The sequence below is a fragment of the Cervus canadensis genome, chromosome 22 (genome assembly GCF_019320065.1).
Source record: "Cervus canadensis isolate Bull #8, Minnesota chromosome 22, ASM1932006v1, whole genome shotgun sequence".
Classification (NCBI taxonomy): domain Eukaryota; kingdom Metazoa; phylum Chordata; class Mammalia; order Artiodactyla; family Cervidae; genus Cervus; species Cervus canadensis.
Window position 1 is genome coordinate 11256699 of NC_057407.1, and position 13261 is coordinate 11269959.

Here is a 13261-nt window from a genome sequence, read left to right on the forward strand (position 1 = left end):
AATTGCTTCAGTCGTGTCCAACTCTGTGTGACCCCATAGATGGCAGCCCACCAGGCTCCACCGTCCCTGGGATTCTCCAGGCAAGAACACTGGAGTGGGTTGCCATTTCCTTCTCCAATGCATGAAAGTGAAAGTGAAGTCGCTCAGTTGTGTCTGACTCTTAGCGACCTCATGGACTGCAGCCTACCAAGCTCCTCTGTCCATGGGATTTTCCAGGCAAGAGTACTAGAGTGGGTTACCACTGCCTTCTCCGTAGGACTGGGCTGCCTCAGGCCAAACTACAGGGAGAGAACACAACCCCACCCATAAGCAGGAAATTGGACTAAAGATTTACTGAGCATACCCACCAGAACAAGACCCTGTGTTCCCCACAGCCAGTCCCTCCTATGAGAAGTTTGCACAAGCCTCTTATCCTCATCCATCGGAGCACAGACAGAATGAAAACCACAATCACAGAAAACTAACCAAAATGATCACATGGATGACAGCCTTGTCAGTGAAACTACAAGCCATGCCATGTAGGGCCACCCAAGACGGACGGGTCAAGGTGGGGAGTTCTAACAAAACGTGGTCCACGGGACAAAAAATGGCAAACCACTTCAGCATCATTGTCTTCAGAACCCCATGAATAGGGTGAAAAGGCAAAAAGATATGACACTGAAAGAGGAACCCTCCAGCAGGTCAGCAGGTGTCCAATATGCTACTGGAGAAGAACGGAGAAATAGCTCCAGAAAGAATGAGGAAGCTGAACCAAAGTCGAAACGACGCCCAGTTGGGGATGTGTCTGGCGATGAAGGTCAATGCTATAAAGAATAATATTGCATAGGAACCTGGAATGTCAGGCTATCGAATCAAGGTAAATTGGAAGTGGTCAAACAGGGGATGGCAAGAGGGAACATTTTAGGCATCAGTGAACTAAGATAGATGGGAATGGGCGGATTTAATTCAGATGACCATTATACCTACTGTGACCAAGAAGAAATGGAGTAGCCCTCATAGTCAAAAAGAGTCCAAAAAAAAAAAAAAAAAAGAGTCCAAAATGCAGTACTTGGGTACAATCTCAAAAACTATAAAGTGATCTCGGTTCACTTCCAAGGCAAACCATTCAATATCACAGTAATACAAGTCTATGCCCCAACCACTAATACCAAAGAAGTTGAAGCTGAACGGTTCTATGAAGACCTACAAGACCTTCTAGAACTAACACCAAAAAAAGATGTTCTTTTCATCATAGGGGTCTGGAATACAAAAGTAGAAGATATATCTGGAGTAACAGGTAAGTATGGCCTTGGAGTACAAAATGAAGCAGGGCAAAGGCTAACACAGTTTTGCCAAGAGAACACATTGTTCATAGCAAACACCCTCTTTCAACAACACCAGAGATGACCCTACATACGGACATCACCAGATGGTCAATACCGAAATCAGACTGATTATATTCTTTGCAGCTGAAAATGGAGAAGCTCTATACAGTCAGCAAAAACAAGACCTGGAGCTGACTGTGGCTCAGACCATGAGCTCCTTAATGCAAAATTCAGGCTCAAATAGAAGAAAATAGGGAAAATCACTAGGCCATTCAGGCATGACCTATATCAAATCCCTTAGAATGATACAGTGCAAGTGACAAATAGATTCCAGGGATTAATCTGACAGACAGCGTGCCTGAAGAACTATGGACGGAGGTTCCTAACATGGCACAGGTGGTGGTGACTAAAACCATCCCTAAGAAAAAGAAACACAGCAGGACAAAACGGCCGTCTGAGGAGGCCTTACACAGAGACAAGCAAAGGAGAGAAGCAAGAGACAAAGGAGAAAAGGAAAGATATACCAGACTGAATGCAGAGTTCCAAAGAACAGGAAGGAAAGATAAGAAAACCTTCTTAAGTGAACAATGCAAAAAAATAAAGGAAAATAAGAGACTGGGAAAGACTCGCGATCTCTTCAAGAAAATTATAGAGATACTGAGGGAAAATTTCATGCAAAGATGGACAGAAATGGTATAGATACAACAGAAGCAAAAGATATTAAGAAAAGGTGGCAAGAATACAGTTATACATACATCTTGATAACCAAGTTATATACACATCTTGATAACCAAGATGGTGTAATCACCCACCTAGAGCCAGACAACCTGGACAATGAAGTCAAGTGGCCCATAGGAAGCATTACTACTAACAAAGCTGGTAGAGGTGATGGAATTCCAGCTAGCTATTTCAAATCCTAAAAGATGATGCTGTGAAAGTGCTCCACTTAATGTATCAGCAGATTTGGAAAATTCAGCAGTGGCCACAGGACTGGAAAATGTGTTTTCATTCCAATCCCAAAAAAGGGGAATGCCAAAGAATGTTCGAATTACCACACAATTACACTCATTTCACAAGTTAGCAAAGTAATGCTCCAAATTCTCCAAGCAAGGCTTCAACAGTACATGAATGAAGAACTTCCAGATGTACAAGCCAGATTTAGAAAAGGCATCAAATTGCCAACAACCACTGGATCACAGAGAAAGCAAGGAAATTCCAAAAAACATGTACTTCTGTCTCATTGACATTGTTAAAGCCTTTGACTGTGTGGATCACAACCATGGAAAATTCTTAAAGAGATGCGAATACCAGACCACCTTACCTGCCTCCTGAGAAACCTGCACGCAGGTCAAGAAGCAACAGTTAGACCCAGACATGGAACAAAGACTGGTTCCAAATTGGGAAAGGAGTACATCAAGGTTGTATATTGTCACCCTGCTTATTTAACTTACATGCAGAGTATATCATGCGAAATGTCAGGCTGGATAATGCACAAGCTGCAATAACCTCAGTAAACAGATGACACCACCTTAATGGCAGAAAGTGAAGAAGAACTAAAGAGCCTCTTGATGAGAGTGAAAAAGGACAGTGAAAAAGCTGGCTTAAATCTCATCGTTCAAAAAACTAAGATCACGGCATCCGGTCCCATCACTTCATGGCAAATAGATGGGGAAAAGTATCAACAGTGACAGATTTTATTTTCCTGGGCTCCTGATGTCTGCTGACAGTGACTGCAGCCATGAAATTAAAAGATGCTTGCTCCTTGGAAGAAAAGTTATGACTCACCTAGACAGCTTATTTAAAAGCAGAGACATTACTTTGCTGACAAAGGTCCATATAGTCAAACCTATGGCTTTTCAAGTATTTATGTACAGATGTGAGAGCTGGACCATAAAGAAGGCTGAGCACTGAAGAATTGATGCTTTTGAACTGTGGTGTTGGAGAAGAGTCTTGAGTGTCCTTTGGATGGCAAGATCAAACCAGTCAATCCTAAAGGAAATTAATCCTAAATATTCACTGGAAGCACTGATATTGAAGCTCTAATACTCTGGCCACCTGATGGGAAGAGCTGACTCATTGGAAAAGACCCTGATGCTGGTAAAGACTGAAGGCAAGAAAAGACCATAAGACTATACCTAACATTACTAACTAAATCTATAATTACTGGAAATAATTATGATCCTGCTATGCCATGATGATACCATACAAGTTCTTCTGCCACTTTAAAGTCAAATTCCCGTCAAACAACAACTCAGAACCACAGAGCCCACATGCTGCAACTAAGGACTGAAGATCCCTCATGCCACAACTAAGACCTGGCACAGCCAAATAAATAAGTAAATATAAATATTTTTTAACAACTACAATGAGGTATCACGTCACACTGGTCTGAACAGCCATCATCAAAAATCTATAAAGTATAAATGCTGGAGAGGGTGTAGAGAAAAGGGAAATTTCCTACATTGTTGGTAGGAATGTAAATTGGTACAGCCACTATGGAATATGGAGGTTCCTTAAAAACCTAGAAATACAGCTACCATATGAGCCAGCAACCCCACTCCTGGATATATAACCAGAGAAAACCGTACGTAATTCAAAAGGACACCCACACTGCAATGCAACACCATTTACAATAGCCAGGACATGGAAGCAACCTAAACATTCATCAACAGAGGAAATAAAGAAGATGTGGTACATGTATACAATGAAACATAACTCAGTCATAAAAAGGACTAAAATAATGCCGTTTGCAGCAACAGGAATGGACCTAGAGACTGGCATACAGAGTGAAGTCAGTCAGTATGAGAAAGATAAGGCTAACGTAGCTTATGTGTGGAATCTAGAAAAATGGTACAGATGAACTTATCTGCAAAGCAGAAACAGAGTCACAGATGTGGAAAACAAACTTACAGTTACCAAGGAGGAAAGGGGAAGGTGGGATGAACTGGGAGACTGGGATTGACATATATACTATATGACATATTACTATATATAAAATAGGTAACTAATGAGAACCTACTGTATTGCATAGGGAACTCTGCTCAATGCTCTGTGGTGACCTAAATGGAAAGAAAATCTAAAAAAGGGTGACTATATGCATACACAGCAAGATATGATTATCTTGCTGTACAACAAAAACTAACACAACCTTGTAAAGAAACAATTTTTTAAAATTTTAAAAATTAAAAAAAAGTTTGGATAGGATCAAAAATCTACTCTAAAAACATAAGATCTTAAGATTTTAAAAATACTGTACACGAACAGACTTTTGGACTCTGTGGGAGAAGGCGAGGGTGGGATGTTTCGAAAGACCAGCATGTATATTATCTATAGTGAAACAGATCACCAGCCCAGGTGGGATGCATGAGACAAGTGCTCGGGCCTGGTGCACTGGGAAGACCCAGAGGAATCAGGTGGAGAGGGAGGTGGGAGGGGGGATCAGGATGGGGAATACATGTAACTCCATGGCTGATTCATGTCAATGTATGACAAAACCCACTGAAATGTTGTGAAGTAATTAGCCTCCAACCAATAAAAATAAATGAAAAAAAAATAAATAAATAAAAATACTGTACACATAAGCAGCGAGTACTATTTAAGTACTCATTAAATAGCTACTTTAATTTTTTCTTGATTTCTTAAGTTTTTATAATATAAATTACTACTATAATAAAATATAATAAGAAAAGACTATAGCAATTATTTTAATAAAGAAAAATCAACAGAGCACCATTCAATTAAATAATAAAATGATGGGACTTCCCCCTGGTGGTCCAGTAGTTAAGAACCCACCAAGCAATGCAGGGGATGCAGGCTTGATCACTGGTCAGGAAACTAAGGGGCTTTGTGGTGGCTCAAACAGGAAAGAATCTGCCTGCAATGCAGGAAACCCAGGTTCAATCCCTGGGTTGAGAAGATCCTCCGGAGAAGGGAATGGATCCCCACTCCAGTATTCTTGCCTGGAGAACTCCACCGACAAAGGAGCCTGGAAGGCTACAGTTCATGGGGTGGCAAAGAGTCCGACACAACTGAGCAACTCACACACACACACGAACAGGAAACTAAGATTCTACACGCTGCAGAGCAACTGAGGCCGAGTCACAACTCCTGAGCCCACCAGCCGCAATGAGAGTTTGTGCACTGCAACAGAAGATCCCACACGACGCGACGGGGAACCCACGGACCACGGACAAGACCTGACGCAACCAATAAACAAACATTTTTTTGAAAATTTAATAAAACAATGACTTTTCTTTTTGCTAAGTACCTTTTCTTGAAAGACAACAGCAGTTTCCAGCCCGGGCATGATGTCCAGTAGGAGTCTGCAAGCTGCAGTGTTTAAAGGGGGCTCTCGGCTTGTCATCACATATGCATTCACCAGCTGTAAAGAAGAGCAATACTTTTCATCTGAAATTCAACCCAATCAAATTAATGAAGTCTAATAAATCCATACCATATTCTCATAGCTTGCCTAAAGAATATTAAAGAAGACTGTAAGACTATACCTAACATTACTAACTAAACCTGTAACTACTGTAAATAATTATGATTCTGCTATGCCATGATACCATACAAGTTCTTCTGCCACTTTAAAGTCAAATTCCGTTCAAACAACAACTCAGCAACCACAGAAATTAAAACTCAAGAGTTATCACAAAAAAATCGCCTCCCATCCTTACACTTTTTCAGAAGGATAAAACAGGGCAAGATAAGCCTCCCCTCACCCCTCCCTGATTCTTGACAATGATTAATGAAAAAACTTTGAGTTTTTTATATAAGTATATTAATAATGCTTTCTTTTTGGCACTCATCAGATCAAAAAAACACTGGATCTCTAAGTGGCACTGTGTTCTGTTACTGGATATACAACAGTGGATAAGACATAGTCCCATCACCAAAAGGTTCATAACCCAAAAAAGGTGACAGCCGGGAAAGACAAGTATCATAAACACAGGACGCTGCAGAAGCCTGGAGGAGATTACAAACCTTGCAAAGGAATCAGAGAAGGCTGCAGAGAGGAAGGGCTCCAAGCAAGAACATGAAGGACAAAGGGGAACAGCTAATGAGGGGTGAAAAGGAAAGGAGGCAAAGGGCAAGAACTAAACATTGAAAGAACAAAGGCCATGACAAACAGGTTTATAAACCAAAATAAGAAATTTAAAGTTCATCGTGAGAGCAATGGGAACCACTAATGCACTTTAAGCAAGACAGCTGAGTGCCATGATCACTTTTTTACATTTGATGAAGCGTTCCGGACTATAAGTAAAGAATGGGTTGGAGGAAGACAAGATGAGAAACCAATTAAGAGGCTATTGCAGTACCAAGAGAGATACGGTGTTGGCTAGCCTAAGGTCTGGGAACAAGGGCAGAAAGAAGTCAAGGGATTTGTGAAGGCTAAGGGGTTAGGGACCCATAAGACCTATAACTTCACTGAATAAGAGAGCACAGAGGAATAAAGGGGGCTTTCCAGGTGGCGCCAGTGGTAGAGAATCAGGAGATGCCAATGCAGGAGACTCGAGAGATGCAGGTTCAATTTCTGGGTCAGGAAGATCCCCTGGAGGAGGAAACGGCAATCTGCTCCAGTATTCTTGCTGGGAAAATTCCAAGGACAGAGGAGCCCAGTGGGCTACAGTCCATGGGGTCGCAAAGATGAATCAGACATGACTGAGAATGCACAAAGGCTAGAGGAACAAAGGAACTTCTAGCTGGTTAGGAAAGGACACCATTACTGAGCTAGAGAATAAGAAAAACAGACTACGGGGCAAGCAATTAGACATGCAGAACTCAAGGTGCCTACGGGAAATATCCACGTGGGGATTAGGAGGCAAGTTAGAAGTGATCTGAAGCAGAGGGGAGATACCAGTGAAAGAGAAGTAAAGCTGAGAATTAATATACATAGTTAACTACTGAGCCCTCATGTGTCAGGTTCTACACCAAGCATTTTCAGACTTAATTTCATTCAAGGATTACAAAAATATTTTAAGGTTAATAATTATCATCCCCATTTTATAGATTAGGAAAATAAAACTTGGAGAGGCTTAAGTTGCTGAAAGATCAAAATGTCAAAGAACAGTAGAGCTGCATTTAAACCCCAAAAGTGGACCCCAAAGCCCATGCTCTCAAGTATCATGCTATTTGCCTCCAAAAACAAATGTAGTAATTTACTGAATTATTTACTGAACTACTACTACGTTTAGGAGCTGAATACATACTTTTCCCCCCTCATTTACTCAACAGACCTGAGTTAAATAACTCAGGTTATTTAACTTTCCTTCCTTTCTCTACTCCCTGCACATGTCCAGTGCATAGCGTGCACACATATAGTGTGCACACCCACAGTGTCAGTGCAGAAGCATGCTGCACACAACACTCTTAATTTTTCTATTCAGGAATCCAAGAGAACTTCCACATTCCCAAGTTCAAAATCATCTCACTACAGTATGAGCACAGATGCCTTAAGAACCCTCACCAATATGCAACTCAACACCAAAGAGAAAATACCTTGGCCACAGCCAGGACTTTGGTAATAAAGAAGTCCATAATTAGTCTTATTTCTTTGAACCAATACCACATTAAAAAATCTATCCACTCTATTCCCAACTTTGTCAAGGCCTCAGGAGGAAGCAGACTATTTACAGAAAAATAAAGGTACAGCATCTGTTGATGATAATCTCTGGAGAAAAGTAAGAAGCAAACCTACTGCATTCATGAAATCATCATTCTTGAAGAGTATTCTCAGCAAATGGCCCAGCATACACTCTGGATCAGCTCGACCTGCCGAAAGAAGAGGGGAGGAGCAAAGGAATGAGTAAGTCATCCCAGTTAAGCAACTCAGACCTCTGGAAAGGAACCAGGGTGGTTGTAAGTACCATTAAAAGGCCAGCAAAAATTAACAGAAACGAAGAAAAGATTCTCTTGATGAACTAGATCTCATTAGAAGCATTCTTTAAAACCAAAAAAGACAATAAAAAACTTCAAACACTACTTTCTAACCTTCCCATCTCCCAGTATACTGTCTACACATCAAGGTCAAATTAAACAAATGAGCATAAGACACAGACCAGCGTCACTCAGAGTATACAAGGTCTATGGAAGAATCATAAAGGATCCTAAGAGAACAAAAACGCCTGACCTCCCAAAGAGAAAAAGGAAGGAAGCATAGCTTCTCTTGATGGGTGGCCTGGAGAAGACAAGCTCCAAAGTCCAGTCTCTCAACTATAAAGCCAACAGCAGCAGTAGTATGTCCTCAAACCTGTAACAACAGGCCAGGTTTGAGAGAGAGGGGAGTCCCACCAAGCTAAAGATAAGGTAAACTTGGTCATTTTAACTTCTGAGCTCCTAGAAAGAGAAAGGAGGCCAAGAACCTAGGATTTACTCAATATACAGCCTAAAAATGAAAGAATTCACTAATCATTGGGAAAATTATCGGTTTGCTTTTAAAACAGGTGTCATCTATTTTATTTAATTTTCCTTTCAGAGTGGCAAGTTTAGTCAAAGGATACAATTTAGGATGAAGATTTTAAGTTGCTGATAAAAAGTTTTTACCAAGCTGTAATTAACACCTCAAAGTAATTCACAAAACAGAAGTTAGAGAATAGCCTCAGAAAAACAAATGTGGACCTCAAATTACCTAACTTTATCTGTTTATAAATGATGAAACTAAGACCCCCTTTTCTTTTTTAAAGAAATTATGCCTAGCGACAAATATGTTTTAATATAAGGGAGTGGGAGGAAATAAATTGTCTTTAAATTTCTACTGAAAAAAGGCATTCTTCTCTCCCTTCTTCCTTGTTACCATTTCCAAGGCATCCTTTCCAAGGCAACATCACTAAGCATGATCCTCTCTTTTAATTCTTTTCACAGTCCCATGAATTAACTTCTTTTCACTTTCCCACTTTTTCTTGCTCTTTCTGCCTTACTGAAGATGTGAGTTCAATAAGCAAAAGAGTTCTCAAAGTCACAAGTGGGGATGTCTAGGACAAGAGCAGCAGGTAACATCACATAACCACCAGACACTCAATCTGAAATGCCTAGCTTATTTACATTTGGGAATAAAAGTCTAAATAACAGAAGTATAACACTGGTACATTCAGGTGGATACACAATGTCCTTATTTTTATTAAGTTCCACTCATTTCACTGTCTTTCCAGTTACAAGATCTCAGTCTCTTCTCTCCAAAAAGAACTGCTTCTGGTTTTATAAATAGAAAATTTATATGTAGTGTGGACCCATACGACTTAAGTTGTGCCCCCTGGTAATCTACCTTCGAACATAAAACGGCAGTCTCAAGTCCCACACAGTTCTGTATTATAGCAAATTCCATGCCAAAGCAGGCTGGGTCTTCGTGGCTCACTGACCCAAAAGAAAACCACATTAACCTGAGGTAGCATATTTTAGCTATTGGAACATTAAAGTAGACATCAAGAAGTCCATTTATTATTCAAGGTTCCAAGTATCAACTTCATAACTAAGAGGTATTAAATGCATTCTCAACCACATTTCCCCATTAGTAAAAAGATAATTAGTGTTGTTAGAAAGATGAAGGCACATAGAGTATAACATCTTTTGGTTCAAAAGTCAAAAAGAGAGAACATTTTTTTTCTTTTTAAATCTTTGTAATCATTTCAACTAATAAGGTATATCTATATAATCTAATTCCTTTAAGTACTTGATAAATGTTAAAAATATTTCCATTTTTCCAGGAATTTATTTTTCCTTGCTGCCCCTACCTTGAGCAATATTTTAAGAAATTCTATTTCAACTGAAAAACAGTCCTTATAGTAAGCAGTTTTCTTTTTTAAGAAAATTAGAGCCAGAATTAAGAAAACACAGATCTCACCAGGATGTCGATCATCAAATGGGTCTGGATCCCCCTTACGATATTCTTCAGTTTCTTTTTCAATCAATTCAGACATCCTAATACAAAGGGAAGACAAGGTCAATGCTAGACAAGCATACAAAAAAAAAGATGTTACCACCACCTAAAACAGTCAACGCAACAAAGTACAAAATAAAAGCAAAAAATTAGAAAGAGGGTGTCATCCTGACAAACATAAAGTTCTAACCAACCATCTCATAAAACAATTTCCACTCCCAAATTCATTCTTCTCTCCAACTCTCCTGTCTCAAAGAATAGCACTACTATCCCCTCAGAAGCCAAAAACCCAGGAGACATCCTTAAATCCTTCCTTTTTCTCCCCTTCCCCACTGCAATAATTCTTATTAGCTGTAACCACAAAATATCTCCTGATTTCAATCATTTCTTTAAGTCTTAACCAGAAATATCAAGAGCATACTGTTTTGGACTCTCTACTCTCAAAATAGTAGACTCCAGACCTCTTCTACTGTTTTTTTTTTTTTTTTTCCTTTTTTTTCTTCTACTGTTTTTGACTTTGTTCATTACTTACCCTCTCTGTGCCTAACCTGTAATATGAGGATAACAGTGCCCATCTTAGAGTTTCCCTGAGGTTTAGTTAATATATATGTACTCTGCTTAGAACAGAGCTTGACATCAGAGCTACTTAGGTGTTGTTCCAATGAAAACTGGGAATCAAAAACAAATGGGGGGGTTCATGAGGAAGGGAACATATGTATACTTATGGCTGATTCATGCAGATATATGGCAGAAACGAACACAATATTGTAAAGCAATTATCCTCCAATTGAAAATAAACAAATTAGGGGAAAAAAAAGAACAAACAGGGCCTCCCTCACAATGGCTCAGTGGTAAAGGATTCACCTGCGAATGCAGGAGACATGGGTTCATCCCTAATGCAGGAAGAACCCACAAGGTCCCAGAAGACTCGGAGCAACTGTAAGTCCATGCACCACCATTATTGAGCCTTGGAGCTGCAACTACTGAGCCCATGCACCCTAGAGCTGGTGCAACCCAAGAGAAGCTCACATGCTGCAATGAAGATCCAGCACAGCCAAAAAATAAAAGAATAAAATTATTATTTTTAAAAAAGTAGAAAACCAGTTAATCTAAGGCAGATACTGATGTGATGCAGCAGGAGGGAGCCTTCCGGAGGTAGTTCTCAAGTTCTTTAAGTTGATCTAGGTGATGATTTTACAAGGAAAGAATCCATCAGAGCATTATACAACACACAGTCATCGCTTGGTATCTGTAAGGAATTAGTTCCAGGACCTCCCAGGGACACTAAAATCCTTCAACCGTCAAGTCCTTTACATAAAAATGGCATAGTACAGTTGGCCCTCCACGTTCACAGATTCAAGCAACCTTGGGTCAACTATAAATTACTGCACTGGCCAAAATGTCCGTTCAGGTTTTTCTGTAACCTCTTACAGAAAATACTGTAGGAAATAACCAGTGAACTAACAACAGACCCACAATTTGAAGGATGGTAGGCATTTTGCCCCTATCTAAAACATACTTTTAACTCATCCTACTGCATCTTTAAATTCTCAGCCTAACCTTGAGGATAATACTTTACGATCTTGCTCCATGTAATTTTAGCCTCCATTCCTACCTTATATATTCACCCTGCACTCTGGTGGAGCCCATTTCCTCCCTGCCACAGAAACATGCCCAGTTCATTCTCCCCTAGATAGATACCTTTTTCAGTCACATTTTCACTTTTCCTAGAAAACCTTTTCATCAATATATATTCTACTAACTTTCAAGCCCCTGTTCCAAGGAACCTTTACCACATCCTATATTGGAAAGCCCACTGGATTTGGAGTTAAAACCCAGTACCCTAACCTTAGCTTTCTACTGCCTGGCTATACAAGCAGTCTTTTTCAAGTAGCTCAGAGGATGGCTATCTTTTAACAATGTGGCTCTCAGTGATACTTTTAGTAACAAATGAAGAAGCTGTCCTGATAAACAAAAGGTCTGGAATATTCACAAACCATCTGCCCGAGTTACCACTTCATTACATACTATTCTGTACCACTACCCACTTTTTTTAGATCCATTTAGTTGCCTCCCAGATAGTTATCTCCTTGAACACAGGGTTCCTCTAGTTTAGGCTTTGCATTGCCGAGTACCATGATATAATGACAAAGTTCAGGTGCAAATACGATAAATAATATGAAAAAATCCTGAAAATAAAGTTACTTGTTTTTGGCCTCGCGGCACAGCATGCAGGATCTTAGTTCCCCAACCAGGGACTGAACCTGGGCCCTTGGCAATGGAAGTGCCGAGTCCTCACTACTGGATCACCAGGGAATTCCCAAAAATAAAACATTAAAACACATTTTTTTGAGCAATTTAGTGAGTCTACCATGAACAGTACCATTTATAACTCTCTCCTCCTTTCAAAATTACATCAATAATCCACATGTTAAATGCACAATATTTAAGATTCTTTAATTCATATGGCTACATCTCAAGTAGCTTGTGATTAGTTCTTAATCTCCAATGCCTCTACAAATGAAAATATACTTTCCACCAGTCAACAAAAATCCTTTCCCTAAAATAAAAAACTGTACTTTCACATGTTTCGCATCTATCAAGAGCAGTTATGAACAAAGCATTTATCCCTGTTTAACCTTTCATAAGACCATAGTTCTTTTTATCCCTAGAGAATAGATCACTGCCTAAACAAAATTTTTTTGTTATATCAAAGATTAGATATTAAAGAGCCTGTTGTTTCAAATGCTTCCTGTTAACAAAAATCACAGGCATCCCTCCCTAGTCTTTATTTTTCACTCTCTCTCCTTAACACAGTCATTCAATAAAATTATGTACCACAGTTCACTATGTACCAGACAAAGGGCAAGTCACTGTCTGAAGAGACACGAGGAGACACCAATAAAACTGAGAAGTAAAAAAATGAGAAAGTAAAAAAAAATGAAAAAGAAAAATGAAAAAATGAAAAGAAAATGAAAATGAAAGAAAAAAAATGAGAAGTAAAAATCAGAAAACTTACAGTTTATTAAGGAGACACATGTAAAATGATAATTACAGTACAAGTGGTAATTAAAATGAGGGA

The 13261-nt window shown here is 39.5% G+C and overlaps 1 protein-coding gene across 5 annotated transcripts in view; it reads right to left on the bottom strand.

Annotated features, from left to right (window-relative positions):
* Nucleotides 1-13261, bottom strand: part of DCAF1 (DDB1 and CUL4 associated factor 1) — a 92320-nt gene that overhangs the window by 68662 nt on the left and 10397 nt on the right. For all 5 annotated transcript variants that reach the window (XM_043443230.1, XM_043443231.1, XM_043443228.1 and 2 more), the window contains 3 exons: nt 10144-10220; nt 8005-8078; nt 5572-5685 (listed from right to left, as the gene is read on the bottom strand). In XM_043443230.1, coding sequence (XP_043299165.1) covers nt 5572-5685; nt 8005-8078; nt 10144-10220 — 265 coding nt within the window. The remainder of the gene's footprint in view (nt 1-5571; nt 5686-8004; nt 8079-10143; nt 10221-13261) is intronic.